General features: G+C 35.1%; 1 protein-coding gene across 1 annotated transcript in view; it reads left to right on the top strand.

The window, feature by feature from the left end:
- Nucleotides 1–23,360, top strand: part of USH2A (usherin) — a 642,834-nt gene that overhangs the window by 367,202 nt on the left and 252,272 nt on the right. The window contains exon 37 of the mRNA XM_074351610.1: nt 13,691–13,870. Coding sequence (XP_074207711.1) covers nt 13,691–13,870 — 180 coding nt within the window. The remainder of the gene's footprint in view (nt 1–13,690; nt 13,871–23,360) is intronic.

Below are 23,360 nucleotides of genomic sequence, written 5' to 3'. Positions count from 1 at the left end.
GCCACAAAAATGTATCTAGTTTTCATGGAGGAAGACAGAAATGATAATATAGAGCAGGGTTATAGTGGTGAGTTAGGAGACATGGCCCTGCACTGAAGGGGCTGTGGTTTTACAACAGGAGATAGAAATTAGCCCAATAATCACATAAAAATATAAAAATGCAAACTTTAAAAAGCATTTAAATGAAAGTATATGTCACTAAGTGCATTATGGGGAACCCTAATATAAATTGGAGGAACTGGGAAGACCTTTTAACAGATGACGTCTTAGGGTAACATTTAGGCACTAACTCAGAGAACGATACAGGAGAGAGGACTCCAGAGGGAATGGCATTTGTGAAGGATGTGAGAAGCATAAAGTTTTGGTGTGATCGAGGAAACCAAGGAAGGCCAGTGTGTCTGGGGCAGAGTGGATGTGGAAGAAAAGGGCATAAGATGGGACATGAAAACTAGCCAGGAGCTACTTTGCACAGAATCCTGTAGGCTACTTTAAGGATTTTGGCATAGAACTGCAAGAATTGTCAATATTTTTCAGCTGTTTTAGCAGATGAATATTACTTAAATTTAATAGCTGAAGGCTTAGATTGGAACACTTTTTCTTCCAGAAATATTTTTTTGTCAAAATGATACTAATTATAAATGGGTTACATTTTTATCCGGCATCGAGTCTATTTTCCTATGAAGATAAATGTATGTGTATACATATGTGTATGTGTGTATATAATATATTTGAGATCTTACTACAAGCACATTTTATATACTACTTTACTTGTTTAACATTATACTGTGTTTCTCATATCACACAAAATGCACTCGTAAAAAGACCTTCTAAATGGATACATAATATCAATAGTGTGGCTATCCCACAATGTACTAGCCATTCCATTATTGTTGGATGTTTAGGTTAATTATTTTTACTATTAGAAAGAACATTTATTATTAACATGTAATTATGCACATATCATTAATATATATTGCTAAAAATTTTAAATTAAAGGTGGGAAATATTTTAAAATTTTGATATGCATTGGAAAAATGCTTTCAAAACAAGTCACATTGATTCATATCTTCTAACAATATACAGATATGTTTATCTTTCTGTAATTGTGTTAATTTGATAGATAAAAATAAGTTTGTTTTAATATGCATTTTTTATTCCTTTTGAGATCAATATGTTCCTTATGCTTATTATTTGTTTGTTTTTCTTATTTGTTCACACACTTTGCCAGAAAATTTTAGAGGTTTTAAAACTAGGTTTACTAGACAGCCGCATATAAATTAGTGAAGTTAAAACTTTCTCTGACACCATACACAAAAATAAGCTCAAAATGGCTTAAAGACTTAAACATAAGCAAGATACTATAAACTTCCTAGAAGAAAACATAGGCAAGATATTTTCTGACATAAATCTTAGCAATGTTCTTCTAGGGCAGTCTATCCAGGCAATAGAAATAAAAGCAAAATAAAATGAGGTTTGATTTGTTTAAAATTATGGCAGTTTCAAAATTATGAATAATAATTATTAGTCATTATAGTGTCAGATATTTTATTCAACTTATATTTTTGGTGTATTTATGAGGTTTAGGAAATAGTGTTTCAGAATTTTTATAATGAAATTTCTGTTTATTTTAGTAAAAAAAAATTTCCCCTATCCAGAGTTGAAACATGTATGTTACATTATTTTGCTAAATTTATCAGAGATTTAAATTCACATAAATGATGGTGCTTATTTTGGGGCTATTTATTATTTCTATATCTACCTCTGTTTCTCTTTGAATCTTCACCATGACAGTTTGATCTCTGTTCTTTCAAAATGATAAATATTTAGAAAATAATTCATATCTTATAGTTAAAATTTCTGTCTTCCACCTCTAGCTCATTATTCATTTTTGCTAAAAGGTCTTAGTTCGTTATGTATATTCTTCCAACTCAACATTACATTGAGTTTAAAAAATTCTACTGATATTTTTAATGGACTCTATCTTACAGAATAATCTGTGTGTACTTTACACCCTCACATTTTTCTCACCCAGAAATGTGCTGCGATTCCATGTATTTAGGCATCGTATATCTCACACTAAAGTTTAGTTATTTTTTTCATGAGGTCCTTAAATTTCTTGTTAGGGTTTTATCCAGGTATTTTACTTTTGTGATTGTGATTGTGTTTATTTATTTTTATAATAACGTTTTGAAAAATCACTGTTTGTATCATATCTGATTTTCATCGATACTTTCTTTAGACATTTGGAAATCTGAGTTAATTTCTCCAGCTCCATTAGAACAGAAAATACAGAGGTCCTTACACTTAACAAACATTTCCACGAGTCCAGCCCACTAAGGTATGTGATATAACACACTAACAGACAGGATGGATGCTTTTATTTGAAACAAAAATAGCTCTAATTTAAGTTGCAATCACAAATCTAACCCGTGCAATACGATTATTTTAAGTAAAACTCAACCAAACTATTTGACTAATTTTTGTTTCCAGTAATTCATTTGATATAATTAAAATAAGCTTATAAGGTAAACATAAAATGTTTAAAATATTTGTATCCGTTTGTGCCCATTGAGAAAATGAATAATTATTCTTGAAATTTTTAAAAGAATTTTTTAGATAGTCACACAAAAATATTTGCAAAATGATGCTCCTGACAGAGTTGATTTGTATAACATAGCTGAGGAGGGTGTTCCTAAAAGTCCAGCTATATAGATTGATTATACTGTGGTGAATTCATTAAAAAGATTATGTAGAAATATATTTATTAATAAGAAAATATATATTATTACAGGTACAAAACACTTATGAGAAATTTCTAGAAGATTTGATATATTTATATGTGTGTAAAAATATAAAAGGATACACAGTGAAATACACCAAAATATTAACATGATAATAATGATTATCTTGAGATTTTAGGTAATATTAGCTTTTCTCTTCATAGTGTCTAGTAATAATCAAGATTTACAGTGAACAGATACTTCTTTTATAGTCAGACAAAGAAGGAGTGAGTGAAGTCAAAAGAAACAGAAGAGAGAATTTGTAGCATATATCATCTTACAGCCAAAGTGTTGGAAGATTTTAGAAAACAGCAAACTTTAAAGCTCCAAACTCTCTTGGGATTAACATATACATGCTACTCTACACAAAATAGATAAACAGCAAGGGTTTACTGTATAGCACAGTGAACTATATTCAATATCTTGAAATAACCTATAATGGAAAAGAATCTGAAAAAGAATAGATATATATGTATAACTGAATCACTTTGCTGTACACCTGAAACTAACACAACATTGTAAATTAGCTATACTAAAATTTTTTTTCTAATGGTTAAAAAAAAAACTTCCAAACTCTGATGAGAACTTAGGAACAGAGGACTTGACTTCATCAAGCACAGGGTGTCAAAGACCTTGGGCCTCAGCTTTCTCAGAAGCCCAACCGATTATAATTACTGTTTATTATCCACCTGCTTTTACTCGAATCCCTTAAACTTACACTGGCTCACTTTCACTTTTCCCTAATAATTTATTCCTTTAAGATAATAGAGTTTCTTATTATCTTTTTGATTTGTACTCTCTGTTTCCTCCTTAATGATTTACTGTATCTATATGGCATGTGTGCAAAAGTTATCATATTAGAAAAATTATTATGCTATAATAATTATGGTACCATCAAACTGAATTAAATTATGTTTCATTGTAAATAGTAAAATGTATTAATTTTTTTAAAAGCCTTTTTATGCCAGTGAGGATAAATAGTTACCTTCATATACTTTCATTAAACACCATGACAGTACAAGCCAAACTGACAGAGCTGATAGCAAATCAACTCACCCCTTACCACAGTCCCTTCCAAGTAGTTCTGAAATTAGCTTTCTTAGAGCTATGAATTAAATGCACTGTGTTAAACAGAATCTGTGCATTCTGTTCATAAAAGTTTCATCTTCATTTTGTGTGCACATATGTAGACAGATCTGGAAACAATATGGTTTTCTTCCATCAGTATAAGATGAAAATGAACCTGCATCTTAAGTGTGCATTCTAATTTTCCCTTTATATCCTCAAAACAATGCTGTCCAACAGGCATAGAAAGTAAGCTACATACGTAATTTTGTGTTTTCTAGTATAGTATGCTCATTGAAAAAACAGTAAACAGCTAAAATTGATCCAGTGGTGTATCTTTTGTGAACCTTTCTAGCCAAACCATTATCATTTCAACATGTAATTAAAATCGTAAGATGATATCTCAAATGAGATAGCATAATCTTTTTTTCATACTTAATCAGTGTGTATATTTTATACTTACAGGACATTTCAATTCAGATAATAATTTTTATCAGAAATATTTGGCCTGTATTTAGATTTCATAAGATTTTCAGTTAAAATAGACTCACCTACCAACATATTTAAGTTTTTTCTAGTAACTAATTATATTTTTAATTTAAATTAGCTAAACTTAAATAATAAATTCATTTCCTCAGCCATGATAGCCACATTTGAAGTGCTCCATAACCACATGTGGCTAGTAGCTATTGTATTCGACAGCACAGGTTAAGAACACACATATAAGTTGTCAGAAAAATGGAAAAGTTAACGCCAAACTATTGAGAATGTTTCATATGCTGGATTTCAAGGAACATGAGCTGATTGTTTTTCCTTATTACATCAGCTGGTTAGCTGGTTGACTCAATTGATAGAATCAAACACTTGCTTTGGTTTTATATACAAATCATCTCATTTTTCCTAGGTCCTTTAATTTTCTTTAAGGCAGATCTTTGTATGTGCCTTAATTCTGCTGATGTCTGTGTCCTCTGGATACCCCTGTTATCCTAGAGCTAACCCTCAATTTAACTGTTATATACTAATTTTTGAGTAAAATAAAGGACATCAATATTAAGAGAAAAAAAACTAAATGTTGTTAATGTGCCACCATGTTTACTCTTGCTTCTCAGCTGTCTTATAAATCATGTAAATAAGTATAATAAACAATTTATCGAGTGATTCCATAATACTTTGGATCTACAGGTCCATCATTTGTGATGACACATAGAAGTTGGCCTAGGAAAGCGAGAAGTATGTCATATGTCAAACGATGCCTTCCATCAAGTTTAGAGCAGCATTTCTTTCCCAGCATCACAACTGAGGGTAATGGTACTTGGCAGTATTGGCACTTCTGATATGACTGCTTTTGGCTAGCTCAGCATTCTTAAAAAATAAATAGTTTTTTCACTCTGTGATTGAAAGGGTTAAATAGTACCAATTCATTACCGCTCACAAAAGGATTTATTTTGTTCTCATAAATCAGTTTTATTCCACATTTTTATTATTCCCTTGGGTGAGCTACTCGAATTGAAATCAATACGAGTGCAAGTGACACAATCAATCTAGATATTTGATTATGGATTAGAGATTCCCCAGGTCTGCGTTTTAGCCAGTTTCTTTCTGATCATCTCCCTGAAGAACTGACTATTCTTATTGGCATCGATAAGTTATGAACATGTTTAAGAAGCAGGTAATAATCTTTATTTGTATACTGACAATGAAAACCTGAAGCATGAACAGAGATTAAAAAATAAAGACTTAAAATGCCTAACTATACCATTGTTTATTAATAAACTTCATATTTCTCAACATCATTCTTAAGATGAAGTGAAGTTTTAAAATAACTTTATTCTTTCTTTAAAAAAAGCAGTCAGAGGTTATCAACTGCATTCTTAGACAGCATTTGTCATGACAGGGATGTTTTCACACATTTATTTTATAGTTGAACCATGCTAACTGGTCCAGGTTAACAATAAGAAAACACTTAAGATGAATAAAATGCCTTTGGAGAGATTCGAGCTGGTTCTTTTCATTTCTAGAAGTAGCCAGCCTGGAAAGCCATCATCTGGGGGGAAAAACAGTTAAACTTTAAATTAAGGAGCAAAATCGATTCAAGTTGTTGTTCAAGAGGGCAACGTTAATATATCAAATTATCTATCAAACTCTCTTTGCTTTACAAACAAATTTATATCTTATTATGTTTACGTATTGAATGCTTATTTTGGGACTCTTAGGTACCACATTATAGTTCTCTTGCCTCTGACTCTAGCCACCTGTTCTTGGTTCTTAAGCCAAATTTTTGCATAAGCACAATATAAACCATCTTGTAATTCATTTTCTTATATTTAGAATAAGGCAATCAAATTATTTCTTTAAAATAAATTCCAAAGCAATATTAATACTATGTGTGCTTCTTTCAGGATGTATTTTAACCTTATTTAGCCATTTACTTTTTTTTTCATTGAAATTTGTGGGAACGGAATGTTTCATGTGTGGCAAATTACCTCTGGAAGGCACATGACACACTAGAATCTTAAACATCTTTCAGAAGCAGTTGAAACAGTAAACCTATCTTTCTTTCCTCCAAGAAGTCATTAATTACTCTTGTTACTTTTTTAAAAATAATTTTTATATAATTTTAAAGGTTACTTTTCATTTACAGTGATTTCAAAATATTGGCTATGTTTCACTGTGTTGTACAAAGCATCCTTGAGCCTGTCTTAACACCCAGTAGCTTGTGCCTCCCACCTCCCACCTCTATATTGCCCCTCCCCACCCCCCCACCCCCACTGGTAACTACTCGTCTGTCTCTGTATCTATGAGTCTGCATCTTTTCTGTTACATTCACTAGTTTGTTGTATTTTTTACATTCCACATATGGGTGATATCATCCAGCATTTGTCTTTCTCTTTTTGACTTACCTCACTTAGCATAATGTCCTCCAAGTCCATCTGTGGTCTCTTATTAAGACTCCAGAACAGCAGTTATCACTATAGTCAAAGCAATGTGCTTGGATTTGCAAACTTGCTGAGCATGTAGAATTAGGGGCTTTCTATAACATATTTTCTTCCTGCTTTTTTTTTTCTTTTTCAGTAATTTGCATTTATAAGTGCTGAGTAGTGAGACATTCAAAGCATTGAGGACAGTAGAGTGCAGTGATGTAAGACAGGGCTCCATCAATATAGTGTTGTTTCCAGCATACCCTGTTCCACTCTTTAAAAAGAGTTTACTCAAGAAAATCAACCTTAAAATTGGAAATGGCTTCCCTTATTCAGGAAGGCAGACTATTTTTAAGAGGTTGTCACTTTGTTTAATTCAGAAGGTGGCAAACTTTTTCAGGAAAGGATCACATAGTAAACATATTAGATTTTACAGGCAGCATGGTCTGTACCATGACTACTCAGCTGTGCAGTCATGACATGAAATCATGAAATACCTAGAAGTATGTGTGTTCTAATAAAACTTTATTTACAACGACAGGCAGCTGGCCGAATTTGGCCTATTGGCTGTAGATTGTGGATTCCTGGTCTTATTATAATTTATTTCTTCATTTTAATACAACTTATATATTTTCCTCAGATATTTCAACTCGCTCATCAATGTCTTGATTTTACAAAAGTTATGCATGCTAGCTCAAAAATTGATGTAATTTAGAAAAATGATATTTGCTAAAATCCTTGCCCACACATTAAGGAAAAAAAAAACAGAACAGAGCAAAACAAAAAGATCGTCAGTATCTATAGGACTGTTATGGCTCTTGTATGAGCACGGACTCAGGGAAAATGTTTCTGAAGCACCTTTTGGTGAATTGATTGAAATATGCCATGTATTTATTCCCTGAACTGCAACTGTCATAACAGCAGAATGACCACTTTAAAGAGGAATCACAGAAATACAGCTCTTACTAAATGACTCCTAATTAAAAATCACATTAGAGTAATTACAGTAATGGTAAAAATACGATGCATTAACGAAGCACTGTCCTTCTCAGAGGCACAAGTGCTTCAGGCTACTTACTTCTTTTGCTTTCAAAATGTTCTGTGGAGAAGACAACTCTGTAGGTAGAGATCTGTGAAGGTTTTCAATGTCAGCAAAAATTTAGAGCCAGGAATAGGTCCCTTTACCTGTATATTAAATACTCAGCACCTTTCAGGTTTCTACCAAACTGAGATTAATTGGAATAATGAAGTTTGGAGGGTGCATTTGCCTTTTGGGTAGAATAATTTGAAATAGTATCCTTATAAAGAATTAAAGTAACTTAGGAATAATAATATATAATAATATAATAATAATAATAAAAGTAACTTAAATATTAATATGTATTCTCTAGCGGGACCTAGAATTCTTAGTCACATTAAATCAGAGCATATTTGCCACATCGCCCTATTCTGCAGTGTACCATCCAAATGTGTTTTGATTTGGGAATTGGTATTATTCTGTGATAGTGAAGTGAGGTTGAACAAAACCAAAATCGAGACCCCAATACAGGAAAAAATATAGCATTATCTTTTTACAGCCAGAAGTGCAAAAATTAGTTAGCACCTTTTCCACCTTAAGATGTAATTGGATTCAGAAAAAGGCTAACCTACACAGGACCAGGTCTGACATGCAAAACCCTCGCAAGGTAACAAGAGTCAGTTTGGTTTGTTTGCTGTCATTTCTCGTTATAATCTTTGTCATGAGAATGGATTCATGTTGTGCCATTTTCCGTTCTTGTTACAATCTCTGTCACATGAATAAGATATCAGGATGTTAATGCCGAGCGTACGGCCTTCTGTGTGTGATGATACTTACAAGACTACGCTGACCTTTGCAGTATTATGTATTCTGATTGGTTGTTCATTTCACCTCTTTCCCACAAGTTAATAAGGCTGTAAAAAGGAGAGAACTGAAATGGCCAGCCAGTCAAATTATAGAATATTGAAAAGGTCAGAGCAGTACAGCACAGAGGAAAAAAAATTATGGAATATATGGTGCATTAAAATTCTTGTGACAATGATTATGACAAGAATGGGAAGGAATACCCATTTATGTTATTTCTGTCTAGAGAAACCCCACAGGATGGCATTCCCGGAACAGCAGTCATTCACGCATCTCCAAATCATACATGTGAAAATATCTATTTACGTTGGTTATTGCTAAAGAAATAATTGCATAGAAAATATCTACCTATTCAGCAAATAAGAACATGAAAAGTAAGATTTTAGCCTTAGAAATGGGTATTCATGTTGTTAACATTTTAGTTGGTCTTCCTGTTTGAAACTGAAGAAGTTCCTTACATGTGAAATCTGTTGGGTTTTATGGGATTTAACTTTGTTTCTTCATTTAACACTTTGTTTTCTTCCAATAAAATAGAAAACTAGGACTGAATGAATTAACCTTTTTGGAAATGCTTTAGAATGTGGAATATCTGAAAACAGCATCTAGGAATTTGTTTTAAAATGTTACATGATTTATACAAAACATGTATTTTCCTTGTGATGCAAGATACTGGCCAATATACAAAGAATCCTTCCTTCCTCTGCATCCTCAGGGGAGAGAGAGAGACAGAGAGAGCAGGACATACTTAATTCAGAAATTCTTAGGTGGTTGTTCTCAGGTGTACAGTAATGTTTATTCATTTTAAAATTATTTTTACACATATTTGAATTTTTCTTATAGAACAGCTTTACTCGATTTTGTAGTCTGTAAAGACAGTCTGGTTTAAAAGGTAGCTTTATATTGTCTAAAGATGCATTGTTTCACTAATAGAGTAAACATTTTACAGCCCAAAGCTAGAATCTCAATGCATCATTAATAAGGATGCCTAATGCGATCTAATTATTTTTGCAAGCAGAGGAAATGAATTTTGATCGTTACTTTAAGACCAGCTTGAACATAGATTAAATAGCCCCCAAATCAGGAGTTCTGCATGCTTCAGAAGAATCACCATGTGATTTCTGGTACCCTGTGATACTCTCCTTCAGTAGGTCTGGGGTGGAACTCAGGTGTGTGAATGTTTGTGAAGTATCCCCAGGAGATTTTGACATGGGTGAGCCCTGGAACACAGGAATAGACCATCCCATTGTGCAAAGAGTTTAAGTGCAATCCCCAGTTAAAGCTCGATGGCACAGAGCACAGCCAGAGAAGACAGATGAGGGGACTCCAAAGTCACAGTGCCGGGGGGTGAGTGATGGGGAGCTGTGGTTCCAGAACACAGCATCTTAACCGGGACTGCACCGTCCACTTATACTCACAAATAGGGTCAGCGCTGAGGCCAGCTAGACAGGAATGGTCACCTGTGATAGGAAATGCTTATCATTTTAGCACTTTCTAGCTTGATTCTTGAGGCTGAACCAATAGGGCTGCATTTTCCAGCCCACTGAAAACAAAGTTTATGCAGTGAGAAGTGGTAAAGCACAACCCTCTTAAGAGGGGGGATCAGAGGACCTGCTTTTGTAAGATTTTTTCCCCCAATATCTGGGAGCCCAAACTGGTAAAGTTGCAAGGAAGAAAGGGTGGGGAGAATGAGAGGAGGAAGAGCCTGGGGAATGAGAGGAAGAAGAATGGATCCTGTTTTGGTTTTGAATCTGGACATTTGTGAGTTTCATCGAGGGCTGAAATCCTGTCAGTTGCTCCGGGTCTGTGAATTGAGCTGTGTGTGAGCAGAGGTGAGAGATGATTAGACTCACTCAGCTGCATGTTTCCTGGAGATGTACACATTCTTTTCTGAGCTGAACGAAATGGTTATGTAATTGCATCCTTCTCATAATTATTGAGTAATTATATACTTCTTATAATTACTGAGTAATCATTGTTCTATAACTAGAACTTAATGTTACAACTAATTGTATAATTACCATGTATTAATGTTATCTGGGAAACTTAGAATAAAGTGGTACTTAATATATTTCCCCCTGCCATGCTATTTTCAGAGCTAGCAAGAGTGTTTTACAGCCAGAAATTTGCTTCAAAGACAAACAAACAAAGTACAAGGGGAAAAAAAAAACCCACCAATATTATTATCATGGATGTTAACTCATTGATCTTATAGCCGTACCTGGCTTGAAATTTGTAAAACTGTGTTCTCTTGGCTTATGTTTGTAACTTTCATTGTTGTTCCACAATTTGCCATCTTTTGTGAGATATGTGCAGTTATACTGCTTTGGAGGTAATAGAGCATCTGCCTGGGTCTCATAGGATAACCTGACCTTTTTGAAATTTTACAGCTGGGCATTAACAATAGCAGTAGTTATTTCAGCTCTAGCTGAAAATGCTTTCGAGGAGCTAGACATTATGGGAACTTGAGAAGATCTTCAGATGTGGGTAATGCAATTTTTCTTAGACAGTGGTCAGCAGGGATTCATATTAATCTGAACCAAGTTTCCTAAGTGCAAGAACTGTGCCTTACTCATTTGGGGCGTATTTATTCTCAGCACCTAGCAAAGTCTACTTCCTGCATGCAGTTGGAGCTCAAAAATCTGTCAAATCAAGTTGACCGAATGTGAAGAACCTATGAAAGCACAATTTGGAAATGTCTTTTCAACGTGTAGAGAAATTACTTTCAAGGGCTACTTCGCAGGTTTCAGAGTTTCTTGCTCGTATGTGTTACACATATATATCTGCAGTGACTACTTCCGTTTGGGGAACTTAAAGCAATTCTTAAGCTGTGGATATATCTTTATCTTGTTTTACTGAAAATGAATAGAAGCTATTAGTCCCATGTTTTAGCCCATAAGTACCATTTATTCTCTTTGGTACAAACCACTCCTTTGGATGTGCCAATTTCAAGTTCAGAGTAATAAATTCTTGCTCGAACTAGGGATTTCTTCTCTTCATGGAAAAAACACTTAATTGCCTGTGTATTTTGCAGCAATAAAATTTTCAGCTAAGTTCCCCAACCCAAAGTTATTATAAATATCTTTTTTTAAATGTTGTATATTTTTAAAGTTTTTAATCTGTCTTACCAACATTTGATGAAAATGCTCCTAACTAGATATGAAGTCTTCTTTTCATCATTTGACCTTTATTAATTTTAGAGTTTGAAGTACAACCTAATGGAACAATGAGTGGCCCTGTGGTAGTGAATGAGATCAGTGTTGTTTAGTTAACTGAAAAAACTCAGAGGTTTGATTAATAATACATTGTTGGGTGAAGGTGGAGAAGACTGGAGTAGGTAGGTAACTGAGAAAGTAAAATACAGAGTGTATAACTCTTAATCACTTGCTTGTTCTAAATGTGTGTCTAGAATGTATCAGGTGCGTGGATTATAGCAGAAACAGTAACATTCCCAGCTCCTATTGATGAACATCTGTTGTAAAGAAATGTTACTGAACCTACATAATAACATGGTAGTCAAAGGAGTATTATTCCCTGTTCACAGAGGAAAAACTTGAGGTTCAGAAATATTAAGTAATTTCCAAGGAGCACGCTACTCAAGTGACAAGGACAGGTGCAAATGCAGAACTGTCTGATCACCAAATTTATGTACTTTCCTTTGCGTGATACTCTGCTACTAAATTGTGTAAAAATATAATATTTTTATAAATACTGCAACTATTACATTTTGTCAACTATATAGTGAAAGATCACTTTTCTTGGTGGCCATCTTTCACTTTTTAAAACATTTAATCAATAAATATTACATCAGTATCCAGAGATCTTACAAATATGCTTTCCCCTTGAAGTCCAACATCATGTGTGTTTTTTATTGATTTGCCTATATTTGTAGCATTTAGGCAGAAAGAGTGAAGTTACATATAGTAAAAAGTGTTTTGGCAAAGGAAGAAGGCTATTTGAAATGAATATTACTGTTCTTAGTCATTCTTTTTTCTATGTTTTAAGTATAGCTAAATTTTGCTAAAGTAAGCAATATTTTGGAAAATTTGCCTTGTGTAAACTTTTCAGGAAAACATCTAACGTAGCAAGTGAAATAAATATTACAACAGAATTTTCAGTTATGGCCCTATTCTTATGTTGTCTAATTTCCGACTCTTCCTAACCTTGAACGTAACCCAGTTGTGTAGGAGAGGGAAATAAAACACTGTTGTTGGACAGAGAATGGGTTTGCTGAAGTTTTGGAAGGATGGTGGTGTTGGGGTCTGGCAATGATACATTGAAGATGATTCTTCTATACAGTGAGGCAGCCTCTGCATTTTTCTCACAGAGTTAAAAAAATAGATCTTCTGATCAAAGTAGACACATTACTTCCCATCCCTAATTGCTTTTCAGGATATTTTGACCACTTCTGAGTTAAAGAGACCAATTCTGCTTGGATAGAAAGCAGCCAACTCACCTCTTAAGCAAAATGAGCAGAAAATATCCCAACTGATAATAAATAAAATATATGACACACATGCGAGTGTGATATTTATATCCAGAATCATTCCGTTTGGCGGAAAAGACTGGTTTCCTTCCAGTCCGCACACCAAAGAAAATTCAAGGATTGCAAAACAGAAACAAAAACAAAACAAAAAAATGCTTCAATCAACTGTAAACACTCCATTAAGTGATTGTTTTCTATATCTGGCTAGTAGTTGTACTTATATGCATGATGCTTGTGATTAAGCTTCATACTATCTTCGAATATCAGGCCAGTTATTTTGAGCTCTGTGCTGAATAGATTAGAGAACAGAATATTAACTCAGATAAATTTTGTTCACAACATAGTAAAATAAAAGCATGCATACTGATAGTAGCACTTGTACGGCCTCCTATGATACTGCTTTGTAGTTCTGTGTACTTCATGGTATTTCTGTACAGTTTTGTATATTTCATGGTGTTGCTATACCATTCTGTATATTTAGAAACCCAAGGAAATATTCAAATAATAGCAGGAAAGAATCCTTAAGTATTCACTAATTTAAATAGTTTTCTTTTTTAATCAGCAGGTGATAACTATACTCTTCTGAACGGCACGCAAATCATGCACAGCAGTGAAGAGGCCAACCTGTGGGTGCCCATTGATGGACTGGTTCCTTTTACTAACTATAGTGTACAAGTAAATGCGTCAAATAGCCAAGGCAGCTTGATAAGTGACCCTGTAATGATTGCAATGCCGCCAGGAGGTAAGTCTATGAACCGCATTGGCTGTCTAAATGAATATAAATGCCCTAGAATTGTCTCCACTGAGCACCTTGTTTATTGTTCGAATTAATGTTTTGAGAGCTTAGAGTCTCACCTTTATTTCTGGTTGTTGGGGCTGTTGTCTCATTGAGCCCCTTTTATTGATGTTGTTTTTCTGAGACCACTTTCATCCTGCACTGTGTTTGCATGTATGCGTGTGTATACACACATACCTCTTGCTTTATGCCTGTTAGGGAGATCGGGAAATGCTCTTTTTTGTCTGAGACTTCATTTACTTTCAAAATTTGTATTTTCAATTTGAGCTTTAATTTTCTCATACAAGTGGTTCTCATTCCTGGTTCTTTTTGGAGAACTAGTTTAGATGTATATCTAACCCTTCAATTTGACCAAAAAAGGGCAAAGTGAAGGTAATAGAATAGAAAAATTACTCACACCACGGGAAAACCACTATGCCCTAATGATTAGGATTCAATGGTGTTATTTCCATATGTGGAATGTGATATAGTCTGGCTGTCTTTGTTTTAACTATTTCTATGAAAAAGATGGACTTAACTTACTCAGAATTATTGTTTTGATCCACCCTTGTTTTAACTGTTTATGGAAACTAATTACTAGGAAGAAAACTCTCTTAGATTGATATGTACAGCCCTGGAACGGAAAGCATGCCTCAAAATAATGAGGCCCTGATTCTCAGCTGAGTATTTAGAAATGTGTGTTTTCTGAAAATAGCAGAGGAAAAGGACCCAGGACACCCAGTGTCCACTTGCAGCCCAACTTTAGGAGCGGGTGTGTTCTGTGCTAAAGGGTAATGTCACACTGTCTTGTTCAGAGCGATCTGCAGGGCTAGATAGATCCCTCTCCTGTCAGAAAGTTGGTAAGAGCAGCGAAGGGCTCATCATCGGAGGACAATGAGCATTAATCCACAGTTTGCATGGAAACCCTCCTCCAAGGAAAAAAGTCCATCACCTGCTGTGTCATAAAAGCCGCTCGCCATTATCTACCCTTTATGACGTTATAAGAATTAATGAATGGATATTTACCAAAATGCTTGCAACTCTTAAATGGCGGAAGCCACATTGTTTAAGAAAAGAACGCTTGAAAGAGAGTTTGGGGGCTGATCAACTCTGTTGCGTATTTATGAACGGATATTAAAAAAGGAAATTGAATTCAGGTTGGTGCCTGTTTAAGCATTGAGACCAAAAAAGCTAAACAACAAAATTAAAAAAAAAAAAGAAACCTTGAATATTTGTATCTTCAGTTTTTACTGTAACCCAATATGCTGGAAGGGATAACAATTTGTGATGACTCCATACCGTATTATGGAATGTCCTTTATTCATATTTAGATATTGAAGAGTGATTAGTGCTTTAATGGAGATTTCTTTCAGTTACATAGTAATGCCATCTTAACAGAATATGTGGAGTATTTGAGTTACGTATTCATTTTCTGGTATTTACTCTGATTTGGATAGTTTGCAACTTACAGGAATTTACATGGTACTCATAAAACAATTTAATTGTTTTGTAAATTTAATTAATTGTACATTTAATTCATTGTTTATGTGTTTAGGAATGTGTGGTCTGATTGTAACATATAGGGGTGTGTGTGTCTATGAGTCAGTTAAACACAGCAGCCTCCCATTGCTAACTCTGTGTATGCTGTGTGACTCTATCAGTCAGTGGGTTAGTAGAAGGGTTAATAGTATGCAAACGGGAAGAAACTAAATATTGTTTCATGGTGGTACAGCAGGACAGAAGTCAAGTGCTGAGTCTTATCTTCATCTCCGCTCTGTGGATGCTTATCCGTGTCGTTAACATAAGGCTCCGAAGGCCTTCGCTCTGGGCACACTGCAGTCATTCACTCTGTGTACTCAGAAATCCGGAATTTGGGAGATGGCCCTTCACCAAAAGAGGAAACAAAATGTCTTCAAAGACAGACAATGATTTGCTCAAGTTTATTACAGCCAGTAGGATGTACTTTTTATTTTTTTTATCATTAGATTGTTGTTGATTACAATTAGAAAACTTATAGCTTTGAAATTATCTTTTTTATGACCTTGTAGCAGTTTAAAGGTGATACCTCATTGATTAAATAGGTTTTAGTTCATGCTTCCTTTTACTTAATGATCTGAAAACATATTATCCTGATTTACACATAAAATCATGCTGAAAAGCATGTGGCATTCACTAGAATATGTGTGTTTAAGTAGAATTAAATTAGTACTGAGAGTTATTAAAGAAATCTTCCATGCCTTTGTCCAGCGAACTGTGTTTCATACCGAAATGAATAATAAATGAACCGATGTACGAAAGCAAACCGACTTATGAGCAGAGAAGATTCTATATGCTATTTACTTTTCCATTATATTTGGATTGTTATCGTGATTGCTGTTTCCTTGATTTCAATATTAGATCTCTTTTATGGTGATGTTGAATTTCTACTATCTTTTGATGCGGAATTACACAAGATTTGTAACGATAACACCTTTAACTGTGTTTTCTTTTCAGTGTAGTTTAAAAACGTAAGAATAGAAAATTTGGGCAAAACAGAAATGCTTATTTTTTTTCCTTTATCAAATGTGTGCTATCAAATGTGCCCTGGAAAACCTCCTCTACCCCTTGATCTAGCCAAATCCTATTCAATTTTTAGGTTTCACTTTGAAAGTCGATCCATCAGAACGTCATCTTTTACCAACCGAGGCTGAGATAGGGCCCTTCTGTATCCCCGAGTACAGTCACATTATATTGACTGTCCCCATCACTGGCTGTAAGATCCTATGCAGCAGGGACTGTTTCTGACTGTCCCCATCACTAGCTATAAGATCCTATGCAGCAGGGACTGTTTCTTGTTCACATTTTTATCTTCAGTGCCTGGACCAAACCTAACACATGGTGGGTGCACAATGAATACTTGGTGAGTGAGTAAATAAATAAATCAGTCAGGATAGCTAGTTACCAGCTTTAAATTGTAAGCTTATCATTGCTTGGGCCTGACTCAGGCCTCGTCTTCTACCTGAGCAACCTCGTACGGTAGCCAGCTGTGGGAACTGTGGCCGCCTCTGTACACTGTTGTCCGGCGCAGAAACGTTGTGGCTATGCAGATGTAGTCGGGAGCCCAGACTGTAAGGAGGGCAGGAACATTGGAAGTAAGAATTATTCTCACGTTGCACTAATGCATCTCTGCTTCCTTCCTTCACTATTGTAGTTACTTTACTTAGGTAAACATAGGAAAACAGAAGTGGTTTACATAGGAATTTGGAAGGGAGAGGTAAGGGGACTTAGCACAAAGAATTTACCCTGGTACCTTATCTCTTAGCGAATGGTTATGAAATGCCTAATTTGATACTAGCTTTCTCTATTTTTCTGATGAGAAAAATTATGATTGATGTGCAGTTTTGTGCATGCCAATTACACCTCAATAAAGCTGGGAAACAAAAGTCCAACAATATCTAATTTCAAACCCTTGTTTGCGCATTCAGATCCTCCTTATTTCATTGAAGTTCTTGTTTAATAAATTTAATCTTATTTAAAAAATAAAACTCTTGTAGTGGGGAGACTATAGCTCAGTGGCAGAGTGCGTACCTAGCATGCACAAGGTCCTGGTTTCAATCCCCAGTATTTCCATTAAAGATAAATAAATTTTAAAAACCAAATTACTTCCCCCCAAAATAAAATAAAATAAAACTCTTAACTTTGACCAAAGAAAGTAAAAGAAAAATATGATTAAACAATCTGATAAATACAAGTTATTTTGAAGATAAATGAAGATAAATTTTGAAGAGAAATTAGATAAATGAGATCATGAGACCAACAGCTCCACAAGTGGATGGACAGTGGCAAATCCCAACTAGCACACATTTTTAAATTTAAAAATTCATTTGAAGTATTATTTAGTCAACTGGCGGAGTCTGGTGTTTTGTTTTGGTTTTTTTTTCCCTTCAATTATGAAGCATATTCTTACCCACTTGTGGGTACTCAGGCTTTTGTATCACTACAATTACTACATTTTTAGGTTGTTTGTAAAAACATAATGCTCATATTTACCACTACGATACTCTTAGAAATGAATATTTTTAATCTGAGCTCTTGAATAACATTAGAGTGCAAGTTCAAGAGTTGTAGGAAAAGAATTAAAAAAATAAAAATGGAATCCAAATGTTAATCCATAAATATGAAACTTTCTTATGCTCTTTACCCCTTCAAGGTCTGGAGTTACTAATGGGGTTAGGATTTCAACTCTTAATGGGGCTCAGTGCATTAGTGTTTTGTATGCACAGAATTCAGCATTCAGTTTAATAAGTGGTTGACATTGGTGATGTCCCTTAATTTGCTTAAATCTAATTGGCTCTTTTATCAGTCAAACCTGTATGGATTGGCAATTGATCAGAAAGGGTCAGCCATGACTCTGCATGTAGTTAAACCATGGAACCACCAGTTAAAGCCACCCTGCATGATAATAAGCAAAGGAAGAACAAATGAGCTTAGAGGAGGAAGGCAAAGGAGCTTAGAAGTTTTGCAGGATCTTCAGGTGCAGAACAAAGGCATTATGGAGTATATAAATTTTAAATACACTGCATTTTGCCTCCAGACTTAAACCTTTTTTTCCAGATGAACTGAAATCTTGTCTGAAACTGTCTTTGTTACATCAAAGAACTACTCCGAAAGCTAAAAGAGACAGAAGAAGCATAAAAGGGCATAGTTTAAAATGATTAGTGACAAATTCCATACTGACGAGCTAGAAACAGATTTTTTCTGAAAGTTTTCTATTTTTCCGATAGAAATAATTTTATTCTATTTATCTTTTTCAGAACTGCTTTATTTTAACAGTGAAAGGAGCTCAGAGCCACCTTAGTTTGTGAACTTAATCCAGTTTTCTATGACAGGAAATAATTTGTCATGTATACCTTAAAATTGATGAGAATTATTATAATCTATAGACTTCATAAAAATACGAAGCTTGAGGAATGTATTCCTTTTCCAAAGATGCGATATTAGCAAAGCTGGTGCTGAGAAAGGCAAAGTGGTTGTGAGTGGTTCATTTTAGAGTTTATTTTAATTTCTCTCTCCTTGTTTTGACCTCCCCCCAACCCAAAACACGGATAAAAGTAAAGGAGTGGAATCCATTTGGAATTAATACGTAGACACGTTGTAAAAGCATAGACTTTGGAATCCTACAAACCTAGATTTCACCCTTCTTTCACTCCCTGGCTGAGTGACTGTGAGCAAATCCACAAATATATCTGAGCCTGAGTTTGTTCATCCATTAAATGGGCTTGATGATAATTACCAGCTGGTAGGGGGTTAAACAACACAATGTTATGTACCGTGCTTAGCACAGCGCCGTCTTGATAAATATTTGTGCTTGCTACTTTCTTTGTGCTATTTTCCTACTGAGACTTTTTTTTTGGCCTCTTGTGATACTGTGATTTATAATGAGAAATGTATATTTGGTCTTTGTCCCTGTTTCTGGCACAGAGCTCCTAAATCCCTTGGAGTTTCCTAAGCAAAGAGAGCTATCAGAGTGTCTTTTGTGATGTTAATAAGGTGACCTTGAGAAAGCACCTAAGGATGGGGACTGGTTGCCAGTGGGGCCAACCAGGTGATTAGAAGGTTGGAACTTTCAGTCCCACCCACAACTGACCTCTTGGGAAGGGAGAGGGACTTGAGACTGAGTTCAGTCACTAGTGGCTGATGATTTAAGCAGGCCTGCCTAGATAATAAAGTCTCCATGAAAACCCAAAAGGATGGGGTTCAGATAGCTTCCAGGTTGGTGAACACATGGAGATTTAGGGAGAGTGGCTAGTTGAGAGAGGGCATTGAAGCTCCGTACCACTACCCACATCCTTGCCGTAGGCCTCTCTTCCATCTGGCTATTCTGAGTTGTAGCCTTTGTAATAAACTGATAATCTAGTGCATTAACGGGTTTCCTGAGTTCTGTGAGCCACTCAAGCGAATTAGCAGAACCCAAAAAGGGAATCGGGGGAACCTCTGATTTATAGCCGGTTGGTCAGAAGTACAGGTAACAACCTTGACTTGTTTCTGGCATCCTGAGTTGGGAGGATCATTGGAACATTGAATTTGTACCAAGATCTTCATTTTGGTCAGAAGCACAGGTGATGGTGTAGGCTTGTGAGTGACATCTGAGATGGTGAGGAGGGAGTGGGGCTGGAAATGGGCAGTCTGTGGGATGAAAACCTTAACCCATGGAATCTGATGCCATCTCCCGGTAGACAGTGTCAGAATTGAGTTGAATTATGAGACACCCAGTTAGTGCCAGAGCATTGCTTAGTGGCACGGAGGAAACAACCCCCACCCCAGCGCACACACTGGAGTCGAGTGTGCAGAACCCTTGTACCTCTGAAGGCTGGAAAATGCCCTAGAGAGAGAAGGCAGGTGAAAATCAGTCTTTTACACGTGCTGGGGAGACCAAGACAATTTTGTCCTGTTAAATCTCTATTCCTTCCTACATTTACCCCTTAGAGTATTGACATAAATATGACCAGACCAGTATCCCTGCTCAGGTGTGGTGGTGATGTGTATTGAATGATGAAGCAGGAAGGATGAGAAGTGATTTTCCTTTGGAAATAGCTTAAATTATCTCCCTCCATGACCTCTAGATCGTAATTTTCAAGTGATTTTTACATCAAACTGTCATTTCTTATCTTGGGATTTCTATGGGCAGAAAAGCAGCACATTTTTTCTTAATAGATTTCTCTTTATTCAAACTGAGCTACTTATTAAATACTATTTTTGTGATTATTTTTCATTCCACTGCATGTATATTTTTATTCATAAATACATGCTTTTATAATCTTGTTAATGCTAGCCAAAAGAAAGGAATTTGAATTTTTTGCAAAATATTTTGTTCACCTTTTTCTAATTTTCCTCAAATATATATTTTAAAAAGTTGAATCTTTGGATTGAAAGTTTATTTCATTTTTCACTAACTAGGAAAGCATCATAGTTGTTCAGACAGTATACATTTGAATAACTCAGTGAAATGTTTGCTTCTTAAAATGTAACATAATTTTTGCCTAATAATATTGCTTAAAAAATGATATATTCCCCACTGATTTTTTTGTGGATTGAACTATTAATTTTCTTTTAGATCATAAAAGACTGGAATTCTCTTTCAGTTATCTGTTACTGTGTAACCAAATCCACCTCAAAATTTAGTAATTAATACACCTGCTCTTTATCATTTCTCATGATTGTAGGAGTTGTCAGTTTGGGAAAGGGCACCTAAGTCTACTGGTGGCCATAAAATTTTGTCTTTGAACTGGATGACTATCCATCTTGGTATGTTGCAGAATACCTGGAAATTTTTTTTTATGGACCTAGCAAGGCAGTTAAGGGTAGATAGGTCCAGAGATTACCTATTAAGCACCGGAAAAAGGAAAAGGACATGCTTTAAAGGAAGCAGAATGTTGATCTGCCCTTGGAGCAGTCTAACCTCGGCTCTTTTGCAGGAGGGGTAGGACAGGACTATCAAATCCTTCTCTTAAGCTAAGTGTTAACAGCTCTGCCCACATCATCGAGGATAGCCCTCAATTGATTTGGAAGTCAGCTAAGTCTGAGACTTTCGGCAGGACTTGCTCAGTGAACTTATCTTTCTCCTTCAGTTTCTAAAGGAAAGAACTGAGTTTTCTTTCCTTTTTTTCTCATCTCACCTGAAAACCCTAAGACCTAAGAGGAGCAGGCTCTAAGTAGTGCTATGGACCAACCGTAGGGGGGATGGTATCATTTTATGGCGGGATGGCTAAGAGACTTAGGAGCAATTAGAAGGTCAAAAACCAGGGATAAGCCAGTGAATGAATGAATGAATGAATGAATGAATGAATGAATGAATAAATAAATAAATAAAAGTTGCAAATTCAAGCTTAATTTTATCTTACACTTTCCTACAGCAATGAGAACTATAAAATATTGCTATGCCTTTTAAAATCTGTTCGGTACAATATCAAGATGCTATTTTGGGGTTTTTTTAAAATGAACTTAATATTCCTCAAAAATGTAAAAGTTTGCGTGTAGTGTACAGATTTAGAGCCCCTCAGCGTGTTTTGTATTTTTCATCCACACTGAATCCACTTTGATTTATGTGTAAGATGTAAGCTGAAACTTCAAGCTGCAAGTGGCCATGAGATACTTAAAAATGGAAAGAATGCAATGGAATAGAAATTAAAAAAAATACTAAGATATAGGTTAGAAATTGAAATAAACAAAAGGCTAAGATGGTATATTACCTTCTTCAGAGAATAGAAGGAAAGAGGGTAAAAGCCACAATGAAGATACAGGATTATGAGGAACAGCGTTCTTTAAAACAGCAGCATTCGACTGCATAAACACATGGTTTGTCTTTACCTTCAGCATATTAAAAGCTACATGATTTATATCACATCCCGTTCATATGAATCTTTAGAATAGCTTTACTTCTGTGTGTGTCTTCCAAATGTGCTGCTCTTTTTCCCTTGGAAAAATCAACCCATTCAAAGTAATAAGGCAGGCAAATTCAGTGAATAAAAAGTATTTAAATTCTTAATAAAATAGTGTGCTCTTGAAAACACATAGCAGGCCATTTAGTTTAACTTGTGCTTTCTCCCAAGTATGAGAGTAAAACCCAAGCATTTATAACTGTCTTAAACATGCTTTCAAATCCTTTTATGAAAACCTTTACCTTCTTAGAATTGACAGTTTATTTACCCTGCTCTGTGTGTGTGTGTGTGTGTGTGTGTGTAAAATTACATAAGCCAAAGAGATGGATTCATTCCTGTTTTAAAGTTTGTGAATTTTTCCTCACTTTCTGTATTCACCATCTTGACAATGAACTTCCCGCTTATAAAAACATTTTAGAAAGGGACTAACTTCTGAGCCTTGGAGAAGACTGGGAGGGGACTTTGAAGTGTGCTTACCATGGACTCAACAAGCCTCCAGCAGAGGACTGCCAGCCTCCCACATTTGCATACTCTCGTGTGGCTTTTGTAGAAACACACAGGCCCTCACATACAATTAAGTGCTGTCTTTAGAGCATCCTGGGGCAAGAGAGAGAGCAAAAGAAAAAAAAAAAGTTAATCACACTTCTTCTACTTTACCAGGGGAGAGGGGTAGGAAATACTATCTCTTTAAGTTCCATTGATATTGAAAAATCGTATTTTTGAAAAGAATAAGTACAATTCTCCTTTCTGTTTTTTTTATCTTGGAATAAAGGTTTATCTATAACTTTAAGGTTGAAAAAATCCCGTCTGTCTGCCTGGCTCTACAGTTTGAAAGCAACTTGAAGTTTTATTTGAATTCTTATAGTGCCCTAAAGAAATTTTTGCTTTTTTTAAAAAAATAATATCTTACTCTCTTCTTTTTCCTTTGTTATCATAGATCGAATCTATGACTTGCACAAAATTCTATGAGCATTTACCTGTCTGCATAAATACTTCTACAAAAGTCAGACAAGTTCTTAATATGTCTTAGCTACATAAAG

This window comes from Camelus bactrianus, chromosome 23, assembly GCF_048773025.1.
Source record: "Camelus bactrianus isolate YW-2024 breed Bactrian camel chromosome 23, ASM4877302v1, whole genome shotgun sequence".
Classification (NCBI taxonomy): Eukaryota; Metazoa; Chordata; class Mammalia; order Artiodactyla; family Camelidae; genus Camelus; species Camelus bactrianus.
Note: the sequence above shows the minus strand (reverse complement) of the source record. Positions and strands in the feature narration are given on the sequence as shown.